This window comes from Prionailurus bengalensis, chromosome A1, assembly GCF_016509475.1.
Source record: "Prionailurus bengalensis isolate Pbe53 chromosome A1, Fcat_Pben_1.1_paternal_pri, whole genome shotgun sequence".
NCBI lineage: Eukaryota > Metazoa > Chordata > Mammalia > Carnivora > Felidae > Prionailurus > Prionailurus bengalensis.
In genome coordinates this window covers 68,943,703-68,971,367 of record NC_057343.1, presented here as the reverse complement: position 1 = coordinate 68,971,367, position 27,665 = coordinate 68,943,703, and the positions used below count along the sequence as shown (strand labels likewise).

General features: G+C 42.4%; 1 protein-coding gene across 1 annotated transcript; it reads left to right on the top strand.

Moving 5' to 3' along the window:
* Positions 1-4,787: 4,787 nt before the first annotated feature.
* On the top strand, positions 4,788-6,152 carry OXGR1 (oxoglutarate receptor 1). Its single transcript, XM_043554608.1, has one exon. The coding sequence runs from the start codon at positions 4,857-4,859 to the stop codon at positions 5,871-5,873; it is 1,017 nt and encodes a 338-aa protein (XP_043410543.1). The 5' UTR covers positions 4,788-4,856; the 3' UTR covers positions 5,874-6,152.
* The last annotated feature ends 21,513 nt before the right edge of the window (positions 6,153-27,665 follow it).

The window sequence follows — 27,665 nt, the reverse complement described above, 5'->3', positions numbered from 1 at the left end:
TCACTGTCAGCTCAAAGCCCGACACGGGGCTCTAACTCATAAACCTGAAATCAAGAGCCCTACCCTTAATGGACTGAGCCACCCAGGCACCCCCCAACCCTGAGTTGCAGATTCTTTCTTTTTTTTAATTTTTTAATGTTTATTTATTATTGAGAGACAGAGAAAGACAGAGCATGAGCATGGGAGGGGCAGAGAGAGGGGGAGACACAGAATCTGAAGCAGGCTCCAGGCTCTGAGCTGTCAGCACAGAGCCCGATGCAGGGCTTGAATCCACAAACTGTAAGATCATGACGTGAGCTGAAGTTGGATGCTTAACGGACTGAGCCAGCCAGGTGCCATGAGTTGCAGATTCTTAACTGAAAGCTGGAATTGAGGGAAAGGTTGGGGAGAAGGAGTCCTTCAAACTCAGGAAGGACAGCATTCATGCATCTCTCAAATTTGCCTGGATGAAGAACTGGTCTGTTTTCAACTAGTACCAAGTCAAATTAGTTTGCAGATATGTAGAGGAAGAAAGGAAGATGAATCTTTGTGAGTAAAATGTCTACCTATGGTTCCTCTTGGTACAACCCCAGCCATAGTTTCCAAGGACTCTGAAGGAATGTGAGAGGCACAGGGTTACAAGTTTATGCCTCCCGGTCCACTGGCAGCTTGAGAAGAGGAAAGAATGAATGTTAACTCAGCTTTGGAACAGCACCGGAAAAACCCAGGGTGTGTGTGGAGGGAAGGGAACTCTAACGGGGTGGGGTGGGGTATTGTTGGATTAAGAGTTTACTACAAAATTAACAGATACCCTAGAAAAATCACATTTCATCATGAATCCTACTCGTCTCCCCCCTCCCCTCACCCCCCAGCAGGCAAGAGGGTGCCATGGACATAAAACAGTTTATGCCATTTTTTGGTCCTGTCTTCCATATCAGAAGCTTGGAATCCCTGTCTATGAGGTTCATTGGCAAATTGACATTTAGGATAGCGGTTCTCAAACTGCTTGTTTCCAAAACACTGATAGCCTGCAGCTAGCCTCAAAGAATCACAATCTCTTCCCAATTTCCGAGAAAAAAAAATGAGCCAAAATGATGTGATTTTTTTCCTTTGTAAAAATATCCCCAAATCTTTGGTGTTTGCTTTTATTTGTGTGTTATCTAGTTTAGTTCAAACATATGCATCTGTTTATGTTGAAACTTAATAGATCATTATTTCTAGTTTGTAAAGAGTCTGTTAGTTCTAGGTGGTCTATAACCTCCCTTTGATTGAGGTCCGCTGTTGGAGCAAAATGTAGGGAGCATGTCATATCATTCTTGAGTGTCCCCTGAATGTAAATGAGTCCTTTGTGGACATCTGGCTCTCGGGATAGTAGCAGTGAATTGCACGAGATTGTGGGACGACTGAGGAAAGAAACCTGACCTCACATCCCTGACCAGTTTTGTCTGTTGTTGTAAACCTGACACATATTTTGTAAACTCAAACCATTCTTTTGCTGAGGTTTGTGGAAGAGGGGTTAAACTTCTTGGCCAACCCCTCCTCCCTTCCAGTTGGTCTGTCAGTCTTCATTAAATCCCCAGTTGAACTGTTGTTTTTCAAAACAAGAAGGTGGTTGTTTCTACCTACAACCTGTCTTTTCCTGATATGATTATTGTTTAAAATGGCCCCATGACATGGCCAGGGGTTCATTTGGCAATGACAGAAATTATAATTTTGCTTCTTACTGTATTTAGTTTAAAAAATTTTTAATGTTTATTTATTTTTGAGACAGAGAGAGACAGAGCATGAACAGAGGAGGGTCAGAGAGAGAGGGAGACACAGAATCCGAAGCAGGCTCCAGGCTCTGAGCTGTCAGCACAGAGCCTGACGCGGGGCTCGAACTCACAGACCGCGAGATCATGACCTGAGCCAAAGTCGGAAGCTCAACCCACTGAGCCACCCAGGAGCCCCACTTCTTACTTTAAAAGTCGTTAAAGAAGCAAACTTAAAACAAACAAAAAAAAGTTGCCATTTCATTAACCCTTCAGCCCCAGATAAAATTTTGCTGAAAATACTCATTGTTCTTTTCTTCAGCAAATATGTATTGAGAACCTTCACTGTGTTGGCCCTTAGGGTATGAGGTGATTCCGTGTTTCTGGTTTCAGGGAGTTGACAGACAAGCAGTGTGGACCTGACTAAGGACTTGCTAAGAACTGGCTTCTGGAAGTGCTGCCTCAGGGACTCTTCGACCGTGACCATTTTCTTTCAGGTACAAATTACTGCTCCCATCTGGGCATGAGCCCATTTAAAGAGTCTGGCCAAGGAAAAAGCTGTCTGCTGTAGTTTCCTGGCCTCAGAGAACCCTTGCTGGTCAGCAGTACCTGACTCGGATCACCTTCACTGCTGTGTAGGTAATAGTTCTAGGAATAGTGTGTCCAGCGAGAGTAAATTAACTTGACAAGGAAGGAAACATTTGCTCTCCATCTGTGATACACGGTCCCAGGGAGCACTGGCGTCTCCCCTGGAGGATCCTAACAGCTGCCCAGTGGCATGCTTCACATCCCGAGGCTAGTCTTTCCCCAATTCGTATGGAATAGAAGTCATAAATGTTTAAGGCCATCCTGATCTGCACCCTAAGTGAGATCCGGAAGAGTATATTCAAGGCCAATGAACTGGGGAGGAGTCTACTAGTTTCGATTAGTTTAAGCTGGGCCAGTCTGAAATCTACCTCTTTCCTGCACTGGGGGAAAGCTTGAAAGTGTCGATTTTAGTATCAGATAATAGTAATAATGACGGCAGACGATGATATAGCACGTATATCTTTCAAAACACATACATAAAGTATGTTTCAAAATATACTTAACTCATTTAACCTCTCTCAACCCAAAGAGGTGGGTGCTGTTATTGTTGACAGGTTAGCCCTGGATCACACAATTTAGGATGTTTGATATACTTAGCCCATCTGGGATACAGTCTAATTCAACCTTGTTATTTTAGAGCATTTATTTGCCTCTTGCCTACTCACTGTGAGAGGCATCCCAGCTCTGCAGACTGACTGCCCTAGTCCGCATCTTATGGCTCACTACTAACTAGCAGTGTGACCTTGAGCAACTCATTGTCTTCTTGGTGCCTCAGTTTCCTCTGTAAAATGGGCATGATCACAGAACTACCTTGCCAGACTGCTGGGAGGATAAAATGAATGCATACTAGAGTAGTAGTGCTTTGTACCCAGGACGCGCTATTATTTTTATTATCAGCTATTATTTTCTTTCCAGCTTCATCTCCCACTGGTCCTTAATATAGCAGCCATGCTGAGCAGAGCTCCCTTGAATATCTCCCTCTGTCATATCTCAGTGCCTTTGCACATGCTATTCCTTTTGCCTAGAATGCCTTTCCTTTCCTCTCGCTACTTTCTGCTTAAATGTTCCTTCCTAATGACCTTGCTTCATGCCCTCCCCTGTTCTCCAGGCAACTGTTCCCTTCCTTCTCATGCCATTCATCTATCAGAGGACTTAGTGATTAACAACTACCCAACATTTATTGAGCACTTATTATGTGCCCAATAGTGTTCCAAGTGTTTTTCCTGCCTTTTTAAAAAAATATATTGACAGCTCCATGTGGTAGGGTTACATTTCGTCAAAATTATGTCCATGTCTATCTCCCCCAGTAGACTGTGATAGTGGCTTGTACATCTGTGTGTGTTATTCATTTTGTATCTCTAGGAGCTGGCAGAGTGCCTAATTAATACACAGTGGGCACTCCGTAAATGTGTAAGTGGATACATTTTACCAACATCTATTTACATCTGAATAATAAGCTAATTGTAAGTGATTCTTCTTTTAAATAATCTTCATGCTTTTCTCGTTGCAGAAATTCACTGTCAAAATTTTAGAAAACCCTGATAAGTAAGAAGAAGGAAATTAAAACGCCACTGCTCCCAGCCCTGGAGAGCTTCAGCAACGTGCTTAGGGACACACAAGTGTTCTCAATAGCCAAACTGAGAATCAAGGTCAGGCAGGCTGGCGACAGAGCGCAAAGCTTTAACGCTGCATGAATCTGCTCTTCCTTCTCCCCTGGCAAACACACACACACACACACCCTCCCGTGAACAAATTATATTAGCTATTAAAATAGGTTGGAAGAGCCGACATTGGAAAATGAAATCTACCGTATGTATGATGGTGCAAGATGTGAAATCTACATTTAAAAAACGGACAGTATTCTGTCTTTTCATGCCTTCACACTTCCTGTTCCACCACGTACGTGAGGGAATCTGGACTGGGAGGCAGCGTAGTGAGGGAAGCAAGAATCGAGGATGGCCTCTAAATCAGAGAGACACAGGTTCGAGCCCCGGCTGTGCCACCAGGTGCCTTCCAGGGACGTGTTGCAAAACCTCCCTCAGTCTTTATTTCTCCTCTAAAATAGAGATAATAAGAAACACTTCACAGTGTCTTGTGAAGTTTGGAGGTTACGTGATGGTGAAGTGCCTTGCGCTTGATTAATGGTAGGTCTTGTTAAGTCTCTAATGGTGACATTCTGTGGCTTCCCCAAACAGCAACCTTGCCAACTTGATGTCCACGGCCGCTACGTGTATTTGTTTATTTGCAATCCTTCGTTTTCATTCTGGTGGTAACTTAACTTTCATATTATTATTAGATGCCTTGCCTCACAATCGTTTTCTTAGAAATTCAATCTCTTCTCCACAGGGTCTCTTTGAGATTAAAGAGAAAGAAGTGGCACATTTAGGATCTGAGAGCAATTTTCATTTAAAAGAAGATCATTGTTTTCATTACCCTATCATTAATGTTTTCTATTTTCCTTTATCAGGGAGTTAGTTTGAAGTGATTTGTGTTGCCAAACCGAACGCTTGTTTTCCTGCAAGATGAAAGGAGACAGCCATGAATGAGCCACTGGACAGTTTTGCAAATGCTTCTTCCGACTTCCCCGATTTTGCAGCGCCTTTTGGAAATTGCACTGATGAAAAAATCCCACTCAAGAGGCACTACCTCCCTGTAACATATAGCATCATCTTCCTGGTGGGCTTTCCAGGGAACGCAGTAGCGATTTCCACTTACATTTTCAAAATGCGGCCGTGGAAAGGCAGCACCGTCATTATGCTGAACCTGGCCTGCACAGACCTGCTGTATCTAACCAGCTTCCCTTTCCTGATTCACTACTATGCCAGTGGCGAAAACTGGATCTTTGGGGATTTCATGTGCAAGTTCATCCGCTTTGGCTTCCATTTCAACCTGTACAGCAGCATCCTCTTCCTCACCTGTTACAGCATCTTCCGATACTTCGTGATCATTCACCCCATGAGCTGCTTTTCCTTTCACAAGACTCGATGGGCCGTGGTGGCCTGTGCTGTGGTGTGGATCATTTCCCTGGTGGCCGTCATTCCCATGACCTTCCTGATCACATCAACCACCGGGCCCAATAGATCGGCCTGCCTCGACCTCACCAGTTCAGATGACCTCGCCACTATCAAATGGTACAATCTAGTTTTGACTGCAACTACTTTCTGCCTTCCCCTGGTGATAGTGACACTGTGCTATACAATGATTATCTGCACCCTAACCCAAGGACCTCAGAATCACAGCTGCCTTAAGCAGAAAGCTAGAAGGCTAACCATTCTGCTACTCCTCGTGTTTTACATATGTTTTTTACCCTTCCACATCTTGAGGGTCATTCGGATCGAATCTCGACTGCTTTCAATCAGCTGCCCCATCGAGAATCAGATCCATGAAGCGTACATCGTTTCTAGGCCGTTAGCCGCCCTGAACACCTTCGGTAACCTGTTACTGTATGTGGTGGTCAGTGACAACTTCCAGCAGGCCCTCTGCTCGATGGTGAGATGCAAAGCCAGTGGGGACCTGGAACAAGCAAAAAAAATCAGTTACTCAAACAACCCTTGACATACTTCATTTAGTCAACCAAGAAGAAAAGCCTACTGATATTTTAACTTCTAAGTCCAGAACGGCTCCCTCAGTGGCTCTCAGGAAATATTGTATGTTCAGGTAATCACGTGCCAAAGCCAGGACGGGGCTACCGGGAGTTCTTGGTAACCCATTTATTGAGATCTTCCCTAGGGTAGAGGTAAGAATGGGATACATGCATCTCAGCAGAAGATTCACATGTAGAATCCAAACTATTAGAAATCAGGGACATCTTACAAAACATCTAGTCTTGGGGCACCTGCATGGCTCAGTTGGTTAAGCCTCCAAATCTTGATTTCGATTCAGGTCATGATCTCGAAGTTCATGAGTTCGAGCCCCTCACTGGGGCCTGCACTGGCACTGAGGAGCCTGCTTGGGATTCTCTCTCACCCTTTCTCTCTCTGTCCTCCTCAGCTCTCACTTTCTCTCTCTCTCCTCTCTCTCAAAACAAAAAAATAGATAAACTTAAAAAAAAGAAAAACATGCCCTAGATCTGTCAGGAAGTTAGTGCCAAGATTGGAGAAAACCAAGCTACTCACTCATGGTTTCATGCCCCCTTCATACTGGGGCCTGTTTGTGTTGAACCCCCAGACTATCCAAGGCATTATTTATCTCTTTTTCAGTATTCTTTTTGTTTTCATTTCATAGCTTTAAAACTTACTCTTTCAAACTTTGCTTTGAGGCCATTAAACTGCGTTTCTCACAAGGCTTTAGTCAAGTAGATTCAAGGTGGTCAGTACAATTCACCTGAGACACCCCAAAGATGTCAGTGCAAATAGCAACATATGTGGGTCATTATGTCTGTATTGTTGTAGGTCGTTTTAAAAGTTGCTGTTGAGTTTATAAAAATGATCAACTAATACTAGTTGTTATCACCACATCCTGGGGAAGGAGGAGCCACTTCTTGGGGAAACAGAAGTCCTTTTAAATACCTTGTATATAGGGGCGACTGGGTGGCTCAATCGGTTGGGTGTCCAACTTCGGCTCAGGTCATGGTCTCACTGTTCGTGGGTTCGAGCCCCGCGTCAGGCTCTATGCTGACCACTTGGAGACTGGAACCTGCTTCGGATTCTGTGTCTCCCCCTCTCTCTGCCCCTCCCATGCTCATGCTCTGTCTCTCTCTGTCTCTCAATAATGAATAAATGTTAAAAATTTTTTTTAAATATCGTGTATATATTGGGTGTTAAGTAAAATCTAACGTCGTCATGATTTCTGTGGAAAACGATTCTCGGAAACACCGATTCCCTTTAGATAACTTTCTCTTTTGTGACTCTCTTGAAAATATGTTATCTATTTATTTTAACAGCTAAAGCTATTTTTGATTTATGTGTGTGCCTAATTATCACAATATAAGTTGAAATAATTTGAGAAAAATGCTCAGTCTGGACATTTAAAACCTTAGTAAATGTGTCGATACAATTAATAAACTAATTTATAAATTTTTTTATGTTTGCTTTTGAGAGAGAGAGACAGAGCGTGAGCAGGGGAGGGGCAGAGAGAGAGAGAGGGAGACACAGAATCTGAAGCAGGCTCCAGGTTCCGAGCTGTCAGCACAGAGCCCGACGCAGGACTCGAACTCACAAACTGCGAGATTGTGACCTGAGCCAAAGTCGGATGCTTAAGCAACTGAGCCACCCAAGTGCCCCAATAAACTAATTTAAAGACACTGGATAAATACTGAATAAGCTGGTAGTATTTTTCTGTGAAAGTGCAGTTTTACCACCATTATATATATTTACATGAAGCTTATGTTCTCCATGTGTAGAGAGCAAAACTGTTTGTGACTTTCAGGTTCTTCTAGAACATTACATCTGACTTAGACCTAAGTAAAGATGTGCTCCGGGAGCCTCTGCCAGGCTTGCAGGGGGAAGAAAGAGGCAGGCCGAAGCCTCCGCACATGGATGTTTCTGGATGATGGCACTGTCTCCACCACCCACCTTCTGAGCCATCGTCTCCAGGGCCTTTCCAGAGCATAAGGAACGAGTTGTTTGACTGGAGGGCTTGACTTCCTCATGCACGTTGGCTGCACAGCATGAAACAGCATTCAGAGGCCCGTTGGGAACCTGAAGGCCGGGTAGCTCTCCTTCCCATCTACCCAGTGTCCCGCCCTCACCAAAGTGTGGACAGGTCAGCCTCTGTACCACAGCTGTTGTTATTCTAGGCCGGGACGCAAACCCCTTTCTGTCTCTATTCTTTCTTATTTCAAAGATTTTACCCACCAGAAAAAAAGCCACCCGAATCTCCTTTATGTCTGTCTCAACTGTCTCTGTAGAATCTTTTTTATCCTTTTCCTTCTTCCCACAAATGTACAGAACAGTAAATCATTTCTCTTTCTGATTTCAATTCTTCCACTGTGTCTTTGGTCCTTACTCTGCTGTCTTAGGGATTTTACTCTGCCACTGTATCCTATTTTCTCAAATTTTTAACATTTCTATTACCTTGGATAACCGACCTTAGTTTGGGAACATGCATAATATTCCTTTATCCTCAAAATACCTTTGCTCACTCAGCTGTGTTATTCTTTTATTGGCCCTGCTCCCTGCAGGTATGGGTCAGGTGCAGATGACAGTCTGTCCTCCAGGGTTCTGCTGATAGAATATAATCGCAAAGATCCGAGCTAAATTAGACTCAAAGGGTCAGTCTTATTTTCCAAAGTAAAGAGTTCTGGGCTAATTGTGTTTGGAACTGAGGCCAAAAGAAGAGATTGATGATACTCCCAAGACTAGAATAGGACCCGAATGACCTTGTCTCATAGTTGTAGGCCAAGAAAGTACGGGGACAAAAGAGCAGAGCTCTGACTGTCTGCCAGAGAGGGAACTGCTGGGTCTTCTCACCATATGAGGAATCTAAGTTCAAGTCAGGCCCAATGTGCTTGAGTGCGGGGAATCTAGAAAAAACTGTTCCAAACTTTAGCGACGCGGTAACCCCTCCACTTTGTTTTTAACTGTCGATCATAGAATTTTTTTAAAAATGTTTTCTTTTTAATTTTTATTTTAGAGAGAGAGAGTGTGAGGGGGGGAAAGGGACAGAGGGAGAGAGAGAGTGCGCAAGAGAGCATCTCAAGCAGACTCCATGCTCAGCATGGATCCTGACATGGGGCTCAACCCCCCGGCCCTGGGATCATGACCTGAGCCGAAATCAAGATTCAGACGCTCAACCGACTGAACCACCCAGGAGCCCCTATCATGGAAATTTAAATGGTCAAAGAAGTAGAAAAAGTAACAAAATTACCTCCCATATCCATGACTGAATGTCACCAGTAACCAACATCCTGCCATTCTTGTTTCATCCATTCCCCCCACCCTTTTGTTTTGTTGCTAGAATATTTAAAAGCAAATCCTAGGAGACATAGCAGTTTCACCTATAAATGCTTCAACATTGATCTCTTTCAAAAAGCAGAAAACGAAACAAAATAAAAAATTATTTCTTAATATTATCTAATATCCAGTCCTTATTTTCCTTCCCTTGGCTACCCCAAACATGTCTTCATACGGTTGGCTTTTTCAAATTAGGGTCCAGGCAAGGTCTATGCACTACATGTGGTTGATGGGTCTATCAAATTTCTGTTCATCTATTAGAGTTCCCCTTTCCTTTATTTATTGTCATCTATTTACTGAAGGGATTGAGTCATTTGCCCTGTGGAATCTTCCTCATTGCGTTTTAATTCCGTTCGGCTGTTTGTCATGTGGCTCCATGCCCTGCATTTGGTGTAAGTTAGAAAGGAGAACTGGAGGTTAGATTAGATGTAGATTCTTTTCTCCCACCCTCGCTCCCTCCCTCCTCTCCCTTTCTTTCCCTCCCTCCCTCTTTCCCTGCCTCCTCTCCTTCCTCCTTTGTTTTCTTTTCCCAGAAACAGGACTCCACCTCAGGAGGTATAGGGCCTGACTGCTCTCCATTTAACGATTGAGCAGGGGTTTCAGGATGTATCGGCCTGATCCTTGTATCATAAAGATACAACTTCCTTTGCCCTTCATAGTTTTTCCATCATTACTTATTGTCTGGACCCACTAGGGTGTTCACAGTGGTGACTTTTAAAAGTCTAACACCCTTCTGCTTTCATTTGTTAAGACTTTTCTGTAAAGATCTTTAACCCATCAACTGTCTCTTCCCCTGCTACTCTGAGCACAGACCCACCGATTACATTTAGCTCCTCCTCCTCCTTTGGGAAGGCACAAATAAGGCATGAAAAGACAGAGTGTAAGTACTGGCAGAGTATCCTTTCTGGATGGGCCAAATTTTTGTTCTTTAACTCTTCAGGGTTAACGGCCATGCCTGTGACCCACAGGGTTAGAGCTGCAGCCTTGGGGACCGAGCTGGCCTTGTTGCACCATGCTTCTACAAACCCACCTTAGTGCCTCTGTGAATCTTCTTGGACTACGGCAGGGCATCTTCACTTTCCCCTAGAGAGTTCTGAGAAGAGGGAGAACAAGGCATTAATAATGACAAGGCCACGTAGCACTTGAGGCTAACTGCTCACTTCCTGTGCTAATTTCATTCTTAAATTCCACCCAGCGAACACCGTTCAATACAATCTACCTGATACTATACAATGAGTCCAGATGATATCAGATGATACAAGGCCAGCAAGGCAGAAATCCCTGAAGGGTGAGAGCCCTGTTCGTTACTGAGTTCCTGGGAAGAAACTACATTTGTTATGCACATTGATCTGTCTTCTTTCAATTCTATTTCCTTTTCTGCACTTTCTTCTGAATATTCTCTATTTACCTTTCATTAATCCTGGCTTGTACTATAGATAATTTGCTATGAAACTCATGCATCGAATTCCTGATTTCAGATATTGTATTTTTTTTTTTTTAATTTATACAATGTACTTTTGGTTCTCTTTATTCTACCACTTCCGCGAAGTAGTTTTTGTTGTTGTTGTTGTTTTTGTCTTTTGATCTGTTTTGTCCCTTTCCCTATATTTTCTAGAACTGAATAATCAGTTATTTTAAAGTCCCAATCTGTTTGCTCCAATGTCATATTACCATGGGGTCTGCTTCTCTTGTCTGCCATTTTGCCTGTGTTTATGGGTCATGGGATCCTGTCTCCTTGAATGTGTATTAGTTTTTGCTTGACTGATAAAAATTGCCCATAAGAATCAAAGGGACTCCCCTGAGAGGTTTTTATTTCAGTTATTTTACTTTTTGATTATAAAGTTTTTATTTAAGTCCACTTCTGAAATTTCCTCTCACTCACTAAATAAGTCATTTTCTTTTAACTCTTCAAGCATATTTACATAGCTCCTTTATTATCTTTGTCTATTAAATCTAGCAGGACTGGCTGTCTTGCCTTACTTCTGGTGGCTCCAGAAGGAAGCCATTTCCTGGCATTTTCCAGGTTCTAGAAGCCACCTCATTCCTTGGTTTATGGCTGCTCCTTCCATCTTCAAAGCCAACATCTTCAATTCTCTCTATTTGTGCTTCTAGGTGACTATCTCCTCTGCCCAACTCTGATTCTCCTACTTCTTTTTATTGTATCTCTTGCAATTACCTTGGGCCCACCTGGGTAACTCAGGATAATCTCTTCATCTCAAAATCCATAATTGAATCACATCCTCAAATCCCTTTTTCTGTGTAATGTAGGATATTTACAGGTTCCTGGGATTAGGACAAGGACATTTTTGGAAGGCTGCTTACACAGCTGACCACAGTGGTTTCTTAAAGAGCAACTGACTCAAGTAACAATAATAACAATGTAAAGTGACCTTGAGGCTGGTTTCTGATTGCTTTTTTTTTTCTTGGCTGTGAAACACATCTTTCTGTTTTTCATGTGTAATCATTTTTTACTGAATACTGGATATTGTGAGTACATCATTGTAGAGATTCTAGATTCTATTATTGTCCTCTGAAGATTGGTGACTTTTCTCTAGTAGACATAGCATTTACTTGCTAATCACTTTAAAATTATGTTGACTCGGTTCTACAAATTTTTAAAGAACAGATTTGTGAAAAGTCCACGATGTTTTCCATACCCTTCTAACACAGCAGGACCCAAATGCCAAATTCTGTTTCTCCTTTGGTCTTGTCCAGACTTGGCTTTAGGCTTTTTTTTGTCAAAGCATGTCTAGAATAGACCTTACTCTGGGGCATGGTCTTTACAGCTAAGACACAGCTTTCTGCCGTCTCAGCAAGATGCGTGAATGGAGTGTTAGTGAGATTTTTCTTCCCTGGTTGGGCCAGACGCCCTCACGCTGCTTGACCACTGGTGTCTCTGATGCCATAACAGCATCTTACTGGTGAATATCAAGTAGTCTCTCCTTGCAAACATCGCCCTTGACCCAAGAATCACAGGAAATCTGCATATATTTCTGCCCCTAAGCTCCCCATGATTTTTTTTGTCCTTGGTGCTCTGCTCCAAATATTTCAAATGATTCAACAATGCCAAACTCTGGCCTCTGTCTCCTTAGATCAACGGGACCACAGGACTGCTGTCTTCTGCTTAGACTTCAGATTTCTGCACCACAGTCAGGAAATTATTTCCGGACAGAGAGCCCGGGTGACCTTGGGGCTGATAGCATTACCTCGTCTATAGTCCCAGCCTGAAAACATTGGATCCTATGTTTCGCCTGGTCCTAGTGTTGCTAACAGTGGGAGGGCCTCTCCCTGACGTTCTACTGTACCGTGTACCAGGTGGGGGAGAGGTATCCGTGTGGAGGATTCCTGCCTTTCTCATTACTGCTTTCCACAAAACATGGGAGATTTTAGGGGCTCCTGGGTGGCTCAGTCAGTTGAGCGTCCGACTTCGGCTCAGGTCATGATCTCACAGTCCGTGAGTTCGAGCCCTGCGTCGGCTCTGTGCTGACAGCCTAGAGCCTGCTTCGGATTCTGTGTCTCCCTCTCTCTCTCTCTCTGCCCTTCCCCCCTCATGCTCTGTCTGTCTGTCTCTCTCTCTGTCAAGTACAAATAAACATTAAAAAATAGTTAAAATGTGGGAGATTTTAATTTAAACATGGAGGTGAGTCTCCTCCTCTCCTCAAGTGACACTAGAGCAATGACAGGAGCATAAGTATAAAGATATTGGAAGGTATGGAAGCTGAGAGCCCATGGTTGAGTGGTGAAGCCAGACAAAAACAGAGCTGGTAATGCGGGGAATCTGTAGGTAGGCTGACATACTCCGGTTAACTGCAAACTGCTTAGGAGTTACAACTACCACTAGCTCCCTCTCGGGGACGGTTGTAAATGGGACTGACAACAGGACGTTTGGTTTAAAGCCTGAATAAGAAACAACGGCATCTCCAGAGACTCTCCCTTCTCCTGTGCAAACCGACGACTGTCCCTTTCCCACACCAGAATTCAAGGCTCTTCATTCTGGGGAGGTTGAAGCAGGAAGTTTCTTGGGGACAATAGACAAAACCGAAGGCAGCAGAAAAGCGAGGTGCCAAGTACTGGATAAAAAGATGTGGCTCTGCTACCAAGGGCAACTCGTGCTTGCACTTCCTAACAGAAGATTGGTGCGTTCTTCTCTATGGAAATGAAAATACAGCAATAACCGATACAAATTCCTGATGTGGAAGAACGGCTTTCTTCATGCACCCAGGTGATCTGACTTCAGAGCCTGTGTGCAGAACTACTACACTCTCCTGACTTACATAAAAGGAGAGAAAATACTCGATGCTAACAGCTAGGGAATGGCTCAGCCTGCTCACCCACGGGGCTGCCTACGAGTTGACCCCCTCGTCAACCCTGCTTCTCAGCGCCTTCCTCTTCAGAATGAGCGGTCAGCCACAAATAACAAGGCGACCGATGAAAGCCTGGAGTAGGGATCAGAGACTCCAAAATGAACACACAGGGAAAAAGCACTCGGGGAAACAGAAACACCGTGGGGAGCATAAGAAAATTTCAAAAAAAACCCTATAAATTAATACTCTCAGAGACATCTTTGAAACAGACCAGGAGGTTCTAAAAGAATGACTGTTCAAAAGACAACAAAGAACTCTTGGCTACTGAGCAGGGGGAGGTTAGTGGGGTTATTCCACATGCCCTCCGCTACCTGCCCACGTCTTGGCATGTGCTCTGCCCTGGGGAGCCGAGAGTTCTCCTGGCATCTTCTTTCAATTTATCCTAAATGTTTCATAGCTAGAAGAAAGTCTCCGAGGCTGGTAGTATGATGCCAGAGTTATTTCCTGATTTCAGTGCAGGTAAAGCATTCTCTGATTTTTGTAATCTTGAGTGCCTCTGTGAGGTTTTAGGAAAGTGGGATGTCTTTAAGTGTACCTAAACCACTGAATTCCTTGAAGTTGCCCTATTTCCTTCTTATTTTACCTCTGTGATCGCATATGAAATAAGAGTATATGTTACGTGATTATATAGTAGCATATCATTTTTTTTCCTGTGATTTGAAAATATGCTCATAGCCTGAACATTGTTTTTCTTTCTAGAAATGCTCGCTGACACTACCTTAATGCTTCTAAATGATTTTTGGGGAGTTAGTCACAAGACCTTGCAGGAACATTAACAGAAAAAAAAAAACATACGTGCATAAAATCTTTTTTAGTCTTTATTTATATTGCTGCTGGTTAAGTAAAGGGATTTATAGAATGGAGGAATGCCTTCATGTTTAGGACTCGATATCAGTTTTAAATGCAATCAGGTTAACTAACACCAGCATCTTCTAAACCTCTATACCATGTGCAAAGTTCTGTGCTACACCCTGGAGACAGAAACCTGAGTAAGTAAGCAAGTCTGCTTCCAAAGATAGACAATCATGCAAACTAGCTGCATGATTGATATGTACCTTTTAGGGTGATTATTTATGCTACTCTGCATTTACTTACCAAATCTCAGCAAAATGTTTATCCAGTTCATTTTGCATTTTAGTTTATTATAACCCTAGTTATGTTCTAAGGAGCTTAATCCAAAGGGATTATTTCAGGAACATATATAATTATCTAAATCTCTCTCACTGATAACTCTGAAGGGTGTTCTAAATGGCAAAGCCACAGAAATATCCTAGGGTGCTAATTGTATATGGTTAAATGCCCTATTTATCCGTTTAAATCCACATAAGAGATAATCAATACCACAGTTAATACTTAGTATTATTTCATTATCAGAGGCAACACTATAAATATCTGAATCGTACACCATGAAAGCCAAAAAAAAAAAAAAATCTACATGTGCATCACAAATGATGCTCTCTGGATCAAAAAACAAAGTACCTTCTTGCAAAACATTTTCTGATTCACGTAGTCCATTTTAACTAATAGTGCTTCCCCTTCCCCAAACCCAGATGTTATTCATACTAAAGAATTAAAGCACAGCCAATGTTAAGGCCTCTATTCAATTTTTAGCCATCCACAAAAGCACTGCTGAAGTTTAGTTTTTGAGAACTTTTCTCCAACCATCCAGCCTAGGAAAACAAGCTTCCCACCTCTCTTTCCTATTCATGAGGCATTTTGAGCACTTTATTACACAGGATTTGGATTACCAGTCTTCCATGTCCGTGCATTCTTTTTGTCTCTGGTGAGATTTTAATTCCTCCAACACACAGTCACATTTACTTGTGTTTCCAGCTCCTAGCAATGTGCTAGAAGGTATGATATATGGAACAACAACACAAAGGAGCCTCTCTGAGAATAAGAAATATCTACTTATAATCCCACTTCTTATCTGACCAATTTCTGGATATGGAAAATTCATGCTTAAACTGAGTCTTTGTATTGCCTTTGAAGAAGAGGGGAAAGACTTGTTTTTAGTAACATGCTAAATTAAATCTACTGTGCAACCTTCCAATTGGAAACGACAAAAATGGCTAAACGAAGTATTGTCGTAAGCACCTATAAAAATGCTCACTGAGCTGGTAAGAAACTAAAAAATCCACAAAGGACAAAATGCAATATATAGCTAGGGAACTAGAGGTCAGCAAGCAACAAAAACAGCAATTTTCCAAACAGTACCTGGTGCTTTTGAGCCTAAGTTTTGATATCTGTGTTTGGATAAGTAGGGTGATCGTATATCCTGGTTAATGCCTGTTGCCTTGGTGTAATTATTAATAGCACCTACTCTTATTCTTAAAAGTATCTTGAGTGGCACATGGTCATCCTAATTATAAGAGACAGGACATAATGTAGGAAACTTGAAAAAGCAAGGATTCTAATAGGAGATCTCGCGAAAACCAGCGTGTTAATGGGCTCCATTCTCCATGTTAGGAAGAATGATAAATAAGGACACAAAGCCGAAGGAAGCAGCATGTGAAATAGCCTGTATTTACTTTGACACTGGGCAGAAGGAAAATGAATCTGCCCCTGAGAAATCATAGTCAGCATCAAGCCCTCATGTACATTTGTTGTTATCTGCATGTTTAAATTGAAGTTCAAGCGGAGAATTGCATTTAAAGTGATTTCCAGATGGGTAGTACCACCAGGCAACTGGCAGAACATATGCAAAACCTCTCTGAGGGGACACAGCTTTCACCTAGGTCTCCAAGAATTCCTGGTGGTAAAGTTTCCAAGGAAATGAGAAACACATTTAAAAAGAAAGCACAAGAAACGCCAACCAAAAGGCACAATGGGTGAAGTACATCAGAGTTGGAGGATAGAAGAATCAGAGTGTCAGACTTTCCTACGTGAGAAATATTAGGCATGGATTATAAAATGGAATGCTTATTTTGTTCAAAAAATTAAGAAAGTTCTAAGAAGTGGACTGATAAAGATAAGACTATAAAATGATTAAGCAAATTTAGGAAAACAAGACTTCCGGAAATAACAAATGTAAGTCGCTATAAAAAAATATTAATGGATTGGTAAAATAGGGGATTAGATACAGCAAAAAAGACCATTAAGGAGTTGGAAATGAGATAAGAAAGAAACTCTCTCGAATGATACCAAAGAAACCCAAAGAAACCAGAAAATGAAAAGTGTAAAAGGGCCCTGGATTGAAGCCTGAGGAGGCTTCACATATACATGAGCAGATTTTCAGAAGGAGATGGAAAAGAGAATGGGGGAAAAAGCAAAAACAGTCGCACAATTAGGTCACACGTGTTTATCGTAGTACTTAGCATGCAAACAAATGGGTCATACGAAGGGAGGCTTTGCATAGAATGGTGATGAGAATCTGTCGTAGGCCAAGGATTGTGATGAATCCAATTCTGTCACATGGCAAGTATAAAAGATAAGTCAGTCAACCAGCCAGTAAATAAATAAATAAATAAATAAATAAATAAAATTTAAATGAAATCAAGAAAGAAGAGGGAAAAAGAAACAGAAAAGTGGGACAAACAGAAGCCATACAATGAGATGGAAAAACAAACACAAATATGTCAGCAATCACACTAAATGTGAAAAGACTAAATATCCCAGTTAAAAAGAGCAAGGCTTTCAGACGACCCTTTAATTTAATATAACGTATGGCCTTTTAAAGAGACACATCTAAGACATAAAGACAAGTTACGAACTGGTGAAAAAATGAAAAATGCAACAGATTATAACCATGAAGGAACTAGAACTAGAAATTGTCTTAAGACAATACAAGTTTGATACTCATTAAAAAAATCAGTGTAGATGTTCCTGGTCAGAAGGCAGCTTTTGTCCATGCAGTGATTCATGGACCGAAAGACTTTTCATCTCCTGAGGCCTCCACTGCCCAGGGCCTCAGAATCTTCTTCTCTTTTAATGTTTATTTATTTATTTTGAGGGAGGGAGGGAGAGAGAGAGAGAGAAAGAGAGAGGGAGAGAGAAAGAAAGAGTGTGTGTGTGAACGGGTGGAGGGACAGAGAGAGGGAGAGAGAGAATCCCAAGCAGGCTCTGTGCTGAGAGCCTGCTCAGTCCCACAAAATGTAGGCTCATGACCTGAGCCCAAATCGAGAGTCTGATGCTTGACCAACTGCCACCCCACTGCCACTCGCATGCCCCCCGAATCTTCTCACCTTTCTCACATTCCATCAGCAATAACCGATCACAGTTCTCTCCAAATGGTTTGGTTGCAAGAGCCTCATTATCTGGCTATTTAGGAATTAAACGACTGGTTTTCTGTCGACCATCCCCACCTCAATACAGAACAAAGTAAAGATAGTATCAATGTAAAAGCTCCTTCAGAGAAAAGAAAAGGAAGAAGACAATAGTCATGGAAATGTTTAACCCCTGCCATGTAGACACTGTGAAAACCCTTTTCCCTGGCTGTGATGTTCCGGATTAGACTCAATTCTGTTCTCTAGAAGAAACTTCCTTTTCACTGTTCCCCATCCTCTGGGAGATTTTTCCTGATTCTTTCTCCTCTAAGGCAGGGGTTTTAAGATTTAGCAAGCATCAGAATTCCCCGGAGGGCTTGTTACAATACAAATTGCTAGGCACCATTCTTAGAACCTCTGATTCGGTGAGTCGGGATAATTTACATTTCTAACAGATTCCTGGGTGACGATGAAACTATTGGTTTGGGGACCACACTTTGGGAGAACCACAGTCCTAAGGCCCCATCTGAAATGGGCTGGAGGAATACGTACTCCTTGAGGGTGCTTCATGTTCACTGCCAGCTTCCTACTGGGGCAAGTTTGGAGGCGTGAGAGCTGTTTTATAGTTGCAGGCTTTTTAAAACCAGGCTTCAGTTTATTTAGCAAGATATTCCCACAGATACTTCCTAGATTCCTCATCTATTTGCTTCCAGTAAATCCCATGTATGAATAACCACATTAGTTCTTCCCTGGATAGAATTCTTTGATGTGTATCTTTACTTTCTGCTCCGCACCCCCCACGGTTGACTCTCTCAAATGCAATGACAGGTATCTCGAGGCCATGTTACAAAGTAACCTCGAAGTGGAAAGAAAGAACCTTAATGCAAACTTGGCCACAGAGCTGAACCCCTTCGTGTAACTGAGAACCCCTGCGGGACCTTTGCTGCTCAAAGTCCTTTTCCTTACAGCTTCTAATTTTGCTTTACAGCATAGATACAGTTTTGCCAATCCTCAAACGTGCAAGTTCCTGGACTCTCTCCATTCCCGTTCATCTCTGCCCTTGAGCCAGCCACTTCTTGCGGGGACTCACCTTTTTGTTTGTTGCACTTCACTCTAAGAAGAAACCAACACACCAACATTTCTAGCTCCTTCCAATTACTGCTTGCAAATCCACACATTTACTAGGCATCAGATACGCTTTCAAGATTACAGCAGGCCACGTTTTATGCTACCAGGGAATAGAGCTCTCCGTATTTCAGTCTGGTTTTATTGTTTTCCTTGCTGCCTGCCACCCACCTATTACCTCAATGCTACAAATTTTACAGTTTATTAAGGGGCGGGGGGGATTCCCACTTCAAGATAGCAATTTCCATACTGGTTAGGGTAATAAATGTTAGCTGATGAAACAAAATAGTCCCCAAATATAGTGATTTATGCAACAGAGGTCCTTTTCTTGCACAAGTGACTGCCCAACATAGGTGTTCCTGGCTGGTAGGCTATAGGGATTCAAGCGTTTCTGTGCCTTCTATCTGTGGCCTCACCAAGTCCCAGGATCCCAGAGTCCCTGCATCTGAGTGGATAAGGAAAGAGAGAAGGCATGCACTTCTTGCAACAGTGCCATATCACTTCTACACATATTCCATCGTCAAGAGCGGGTCATGTGGCCCCATCTCCATGCAGAGGTGGGTCAACTAACTGCCGACTGAGCAGACGCTTTCCCACGGTAGCTACCCTCAGAAAGGGGGGAGGGGCATGAGTTAGGGGGAGCTGCCAGGCCGTGAGCTTTCTTTGCACAAGTATCAAAGATAATACGGTAACGCTTTAGAAGGTAAAGGAGCCTGTCTTTAAACACCCGAAAAAGAAAGGATTTTTACACAAGCCACGAAAAGTTACAAACCGTAAATATATTGATAAATTCAACTATGTAAAAAATTAAGAGCTTCTAGTCATCCAAATACACCATGAAGAGAGCAAAACGACAAGCCTCAACTGTCTTTCGAGGCTGTCTCTGAAGATATTTGCTGTAGAAACAGCTGGCCCTACATACCCAGAATACGCGCAAAACCCTTCCAAGTGAATAAAAAAAGATAATTCGGTAGAAACAGTAAGTAAAACGACGTAAGTAGCGACTTCCTGGAAGTAGCACGAAAGGCCACCAGGTATGTGGAAAGCTGTTTCCACTCATTGGAATTTAGGGAAATGCAAAATGGAAGTGCAAAGAGCTGCCCTCTCGCACCCGTCAGGTTGGGTGAGTGTTTAAAGGTTGGGCAAAGCGAAGTATCGGTGAGGAGATGGAGAGAAGTGAATTCTCTTCCGGTGCTGTTAGGGACAAACATTTACACACTGATTTATCAAACAGACTGACATTGCCTCGTAAGGGTAGTGGGTGCCAGGGTTCTTGTTTTCTCATTATCCAATAGTAAACTGTGTGTGTGTGTGTGTGTGTGTGAGATCTATCTCACAGTACAAACATTTAAAACAGCACTCTTTTGAAAATATGGTGTAAGAACTATGGAAAAGAGAACGGCCACACCTCGGTTACCCTGGACACGTTTGTGAAGTCCCGTACTGCCTCCCTGTTTAGAACTGGCCCTTTCTTCCACCCCTGGATCAGCGGCGGATGGCATTTCTTCTCAGACTGATGAGAAATTCCAGCCCGAACAAATCCACCTCGTCATTTTAGTCTCAGTACTGGCGAACGGGGGATGAGAAAGCCGAGCCATGGAATCTTCTCCATCCCAACGCGCAGCCTTCTGCAGGAAATTCACGGAGGAAGCACACCTTCTGTTTATGTCAGAGGGGTTAATTAAGAAGAGTTGGTGTCATTTCCAATAATTACCAGAGATCGAAATTTACAGAAGGCGCAATGAGGGCCCGGAGGCTCTAGTAAAATAAATCTGCCTCTGACCACATGGCTGCAGCTGTTACATCTCAGAACGTATTTTTCAAATCACCTTGGCTTTTTGAAAGCCGGAGCCTGAGAATAGCGTGATTCCAACCACGTGGACTGGACCAGAAAACAAGAAGGCCCCACAAAATGCCACGTGGCTGTCCTCGGTGGCCTTAGAAAGGGACACAATTCATTTTCTTTTTCTCAGAGGAGTGAATTTTAAAGCTTCTTCTCCAGGATCCAGAATTTAAGGACAGAAATAGGCTCTTCCCTGTCAACTTTCAGACTGAAATAACCAGTTCTTATAATAAACTATCAAATGTAGTCTAAGTGAGGCAGAATTTCACACAGCCCTGTGTTGGGGAGCACAGGAAAAGAGGTTGGAAAGATACATTGGAAGTTTGCAACCTGTCTTTGTGGAAGGTGAGGTGAAGCCTAGAATTCAAGAATCTCCCGTTCTCTGAAGGTGCTCCAGAAACCACTTCAAATCCTACAATGAGTGCACAGCAGTTTTTCCTTTATCCCCCACAGGCGAAATTTTGCTCCCTAATTGCACATTACCTTGCCTCAAACACCAGAAACAAAACATCCACTAGAGGGCATAGAAAAGCTTATTAGAAATAAAAGTGCCTCTGAGAAAACCCTCAATATTGGAAAACATGAAAGGCTTAAAATGCGATCTCAGCCAAATGCAGCTGGGAAAGGCAAAGTGAGGATGCATTTTAAAAATACAGTCTCTTTCTATAAAATAAGATCCTCCTTTTGGAACGTGAACTAAATAGACAAAATTAGTAAATGGGCACCTTTTCCTACTGATGTGAAACAACTAACAATTTCTAACTTACCTTACAATTTAGATTAGCCCACAGATATCGGTGGTTTTCATCCAGAAAGGTCTTTCAAAAGAAAAGTACTGTAGTGGCTATTAAGCATCACAGCACTATTGGCTTACAAAGCCAGCACTTTCTTAACTCACTGTGCTTAGAAGCTTCCAAGGGACCCCTGACCCATAAGAGATGGGGTCTAATGAATGGAGATTTTGTTTGGGAGAGAGTAGGATCATCTGTTTTAGGAATCTGTGCCTTGAACTCACTGGGAAATAAAGTCATGATCATTTAGCTGGCTAATCCTTCATCTGGTTGGTTTATGGCCTTTGTGTTGTTGTTGTTGCTGTTGTTGGTGTTTATCTTGGGTCTGTGGGTCTCTCTCCGGAATGTAAGAAATGCGTATCAGCTTTGGAATCCTGCTTTGCGATAAAAATGAATTGCTAAGCCATGCTATGACTTCATTTGCCAACCACATTCCTTCTGCCTCTGCCGAATCACCAAATATCTCCGCGTTGCTGAAATCAGTTGAGCTACAAGTGAACTCTTAATAAGTATTGATGCATAAGGAAGATGAGGACATACCTGGAGACGAGATGCTGAGGGAAATTTTGTTGATCCCAACAGATAATCATTTGTTTTAAACTCGCAAGAAAATGGAAGTCAAAGGAGAAGTTGCCAAGAAATATAAAAAATTATGCTGTGGGTTACTTGGTTCCACGGAGCTTGTGGCAGAAGAGAAAAAAGGTGGGATGAAAAATGCAACAAAAGAGATAACACACTATAACAGAGCATATGTTGGTAATATTTCAACATGGAGACTGCTGTTATCTTTTGTCTTCCGGGATGGAAACATGGAAGAACAGCTGAGGAGCTTTTGGAAGAGACTCTCATCTTTAGTGACAGGTACGGTTTCCAGACCGAAGAATTCAGTGGAACCTCATCTAAAATTCCCTTGGGTGTCAGAAGCATCTCAAGTGAGCAGAAATTTTGAGGATTACGTTTTCTCCTGTAAAGGCAGTCTGTTTGCTTAAATTTTTACTGTGTGCTTGGCTTGGCATGTACAATAGAGGAGACATTTCAAATCAGAATTAAGAAGAACCATTAGACTATAGAATAATGATGGTGGTATCGATTATGACGATGACAACAAATTCTTCAGAGTGCTTGGTTGTAAGCACTTTGCGTATACTAACTCATCAAATCCTCACCAACGACCCTATAAATTAGAAATTACTATTATTATTCCCATTTATAGATGGAACTGAAGCGCAGAGAGATTAGGGAACTCACCCAAGGTCACGGGAGTAATAAACAGCGGAAATGGAATTGAACTCAAGGGATCTGTCTCAGGGCCTATGATTTTAACCGCTGGCCAAACTGCTTCTCTAATAAATAAATATTGTCTGTTATCATATGATGTTATGGTAAAACTTTGGTTTGCGAGCATAATTCGTTCCAGAAACATGCTTGTAATCCAAAGCACTTGTATATCAAAGTGAATTTCAAGAACCGTTGGCTCAGTTGTGATCATGTACTACTCGCTTTGCAAGACATCCCTTGTTTATCAAGTTAAAATTTATTAGAAACATTGGCTTGTCTTGGGGAACACTCGCAGAGCAAGTTCCTCACAATCCAAGGTTTTACGGTATTGTATATTACTTTATTGTCTGTTAGCACTCGTCGTGTGAATGAAAGGTAGTAATCTGCAAGTTCAAGTGTCCTGTACCAGTTGACAGATCCCTGCACAAGTTAAGAAGAACGAATGCTATTATTTGCACACAGTCTCATCTCGATCTTGTATCTTGAAATGTACAGTGGTATCTCAAATAATAAACTCTAAAGAAGCAGATCTCAACAATGTTCTTCATGTTAGATAGAATGTGCCAAAAATGTTTATATTCCTAGTCGCCTGGAAGGAATGGTTTGGGGCAATCGGAAGGCAAGTTCAGACACTGGTGTCATCCACTCGGCATCTTATTCCCTCCACTACCTTATTCCCACGTCTCCCTCTTCATTTTCCAGGCCTTTCCACATACTCATGACTATAAAATTTGCTCTCGCCCAGCAGTTTAGAAACTTTCATAAGACTGGTATCACACAGCGTTGGGGCTTTCTCTGAAGGTATGTTTCCCTCCCATCAGTCATTTTTAAGTAGAGCTTAATTTAAAATTCTATGACTTTGATCAAACCTAAGGGAATTCCTCGACCAGAAAAGATTGAGGGAGTGCCCATGAGGCACGGTTTTTATGGGTTTAGTTGGCCTATTCCTGTACTTACTCCCACCAAAGTAGAAGGCTTTAAAATATAGGTTTTATATTTAGTCCAATCATATGATCTCAGGCATTTTGCTTACCAAGTTTATCTGAGCATCTGCCTGAACTTTTCTAATCATTTCTTTCAGCTAATATTTTAGACATTAGGAGGTTTGAAAAACCATAAAACAATGCCACTCTTTTCACAAATATCTTTTGCTTTGGTAAATACAGTTATCTTTCAGAAATATGCATTATTTATGTTAATACATGATAGGTTTATTGTCATTTTTAAGTTAATAAATAAATTTAAAACTTATTCTTAAAAATTTTAAAGTTTATTTATTTTGAGAGAGACAGAGAGCATGCACACAGCAGGGGAGGAGCAGAGAGGGGAGAGAGAGTCACAAGCAGGCCCTGCACTGTCAGCACAGAGTCTGACATGGGGCTCAATCCCACGAAAAGTGGGATCATGACCTGAAAGAAATCAAGAGTCAGATGCTTAACTGAACGAGCCACCCATGTGCCCCCAACACTTTTTTTTTTGCTTTGATATCTAACATCACATTGATAGATATAATCCACATTAACCAAAGCTCTTTGAGGTCCTCACCACTTTTTTCATGAGTGTAAAGTGGTCCTGAGAACAGAGTCTAAAGACTTGTGCTTCACACACCTGGCCTCAGCAGCCCCAACCTCCACGCCATCAGAGGACCTGCCATGCTCCAGTGCCAAGACCACAATGGTAGAGTCTATAGCCCTGAGTCTGGTCATGACTGCCCATTTACTAAGAGGTGAGTCCTCCATGCCTTCATCCGTAGGGTGGAGACAATAACTAGTTCTAGGGATGTTAGAAAGCTTGCATAAGTTGCCAGAGGTTAATGTGCATAGCCCAGGGTCCAGAATAAAGTAGACAAGAAATACATAGTAGCTCCCTTCTAGTTTCCCGGGTGCCTCGTATGCACCGTACCATTACATCATATTGTCTTTAAATCCTTAATTTTTAGCCCAATAGATCATCGAGAACACCTGCTTATCTCTTTCCTAAATAATGTTCTTTCTAAATCTCTCCTCATGACAAAATCTTGTAACCAGAACCACAGCTTACATTTATATAGTGCTTGCTGTGTGCTAGGCACGGATCTACATATTTCATCTGTATTAATTCATTCAGTCCTAACGACAAACTCAAGAGTTAGGAGCTATTACATATAGTTTGGTTTTACACAATAAAAAACTGAAGGACAGATAGCAAGCAACTAATATAATATAACCAGCAAGTGTTGGAGTCAGCACTAGAACTCAGGCTGTTTTCAGATTCTATGGGCTTCACTTCGGCTGATGGTGCTAAACATTTTATAAATGGCTCCTAAGGAACTCTGTACCGGACCCCACGGGTTCTGTGTGCAGCCAGTTAAAATACGACTAATGGCAAATTGACTTCATCACATCGATATCTGCTTGGTTGAGAAATTGCAACAGCGTCTTCTCTCTCCTTGCTTTGGTATCTCCGTGGCAAAACAGGCCGACTTGTCAGCACTTAAGTAGGGTGGACCAACAAACCCAAGCTCGTTCTTCCGTGCAGTGGCTCTTTGGGACTGTTGCTGCTTAAACGCAATCAGATAATTGCCTCTGGAAGATAAACAAAAACAATTTCATATTTTCCTTCCAAATAATTGCACTGTAATCCATCGATTGGACTAAGGCCTCAGCATCAATGGCTACTTGACAACCCATGTTAAACATCTTTAAGTTGCCAGGGTTGGACAGAATGGGACATTGATACTTTTGTTGATGTGGGCACATTTGCATCCACACATACTGGAGACTTTTTAAAAATTTTAATAACATAATTACATAAATACATGACATACATTGTGTATGCACTCAAGCAGTAATTTCAAAACACGTTGTAATTTTTAGAACAGACGCTACATTGCTGCCAGAAGGATCTGAACAAGCCATTGTTTGGTGCCATGAGAATACTTCTCTTAATTTGTTTTTTTCCCCCTCACCTAGGTGTTAAACGACTGTCATTATTTTGTCATCTCCAGTGCCTAATCAAGTTAATTCGGAGCACCAAACATTTTTCTACAATAGGACATAACTTCTATTAGTTTCCCCAAGCTCATTGGAAGGTTGAGATTCACAGAATATTAAAGCTGGAGGGGCCCTGAGGGACCACCTAGTTTCTCCCTCTGATTTTACAGGTGGGGAAATAACTCGGTGTATGGTTCATGTGGGGTACATTGTTCAGACAGGGACGTAGAATGGGGGAAGGATGGTATTTCTTTTTTTTTTTTTTTAACTTTTTTTTTTCAACGTTTTTTATTTATTTTTGGGACAGAGAGAAACAGAGCATGAACTTGGGAGGGGCAGAGAGAGAGGGAGACACAGCATCGGAAACAGGCTCCAGGCTCTTAGCTGTCAGCACAGAGCCTGATGTGGGGCTCCAGGCTCCGGGCCATCAGCCCAGAGCCCGACGCGGGGCCCGAACTCACGGACTGCGAGATCGTGACCTGGCTGAAGTCGGACGCTTAACCGACTGCGCCACCCAGGCGCCCCAGGATGGTATTTCTATTTCTATTTCTTTTTCTAAATTTCCTTGCTAACTCTGGTGACCTAGTTTCTTCGGAGTTCTTTTTTCTCTTTGATCTCTGTGCCTTTCTCTCCGTCTTGGTCACATGATGGGTCACATCTGTCTCCTTCACACGCCAAAAGTTCCACTCAGCTGATGAAGTCACAGAGAGGAAACTTTCACTGGACGTAGGTAGGAGTAACAGCGTGGGGGCACTGCATCTCCTGACCGCATGGTAGATGAATTTAAATTGACCATTAGATGCTTCTTGTTGTAAAAGTCTCTGCTTCGTCTGGTGACCTACGTTTTCTGCCACATTCTCTGGATCTCTTCTGCCCATCCCCCCATCTCTCCCCCTTCTCTTCTCTCCCAGCTCCATACTGCTTTTTGTGGGTCTCAGGTTTTTAATCTCTCTCTGTGTTGTTCCTGCTTTCTCTCAAGGCCTTGTTTTCTGTTAGCTGTAGCTTTTCAGTGTGTTTTCCTAAACAAAAATGGTTCCTTCCCTAACCGGAACTCTGGTGCCAACAGCGAAACAATACTCTTCTTTTTACCCAGTTATATCATAGCTGAGACATATGCCAGAGCATTTTGGACAACTGGGCAAAAATGCTTCATCCTATTATAGGAAAGGTCATGCATGGCACCATTTGCTGTGGGAAATGAAGGAGGCAAGCTGGGGAGGAAGTCAGGTCAGGCCAGAAGAGCCACGTGGAGGTGAACGTAAAACAAGCAGCATTCTGCAGGGCACGGAGGGACCTGAAGTTCACAGTTCCTCTGGAGGTGGGAGGTGGTGATAAGCAGATGGATGTAGGGGCAGATAGCAAAGGGTCTTTCTTGTCATGGTGGGGTATTTAGATGGGGAACACCAGGCACCAGGATCTGTTCCCCTGGATCTTTAACTTCTCTACTAACATACTCTCCATCTGCCCTGCTGTGACCGTGGTCCAGCCTGCCATATCTTTTGCTTGGACTACTACCGTGCTTTGAGGTACAGAGACAAATAAGGACATGATACATGAGGCACACAGACTGTTAACTCAGGAGAGTTAGAGGAACAACGTGGAGGAGTAGATAGGAGATGAGGGGAAGACAAGCAGGGGCCTCGTCTCTTTCCAAAGCCGACTCTTCATCCACTCAACTCTCGAAGATCCTGGCAATATATCTACCCAAATCTGCTTATTCAACCTCCAGGAGGAAGTGTTCTCACCATCCAAACCTTTCTACCCACTGTCCTCTGGAAAAAACAAAACAAAAACAAAAACATGAACAATTTATGATTCTAGCGGATTTCTAGTGTCGCATAAAAGTTTCTTATAAAAATGAATATCAGAGTAACAA

Bases quoted from the DNA above. Each gene is read 5' to 3' on its own strand.
- OXGR1 (XM_043554608.1), top strand. From the start codon at position 4,857: ATGAATGAGCCACTGGACAGTTTTGCAAATGCTTCTTCCGACTTCCCC.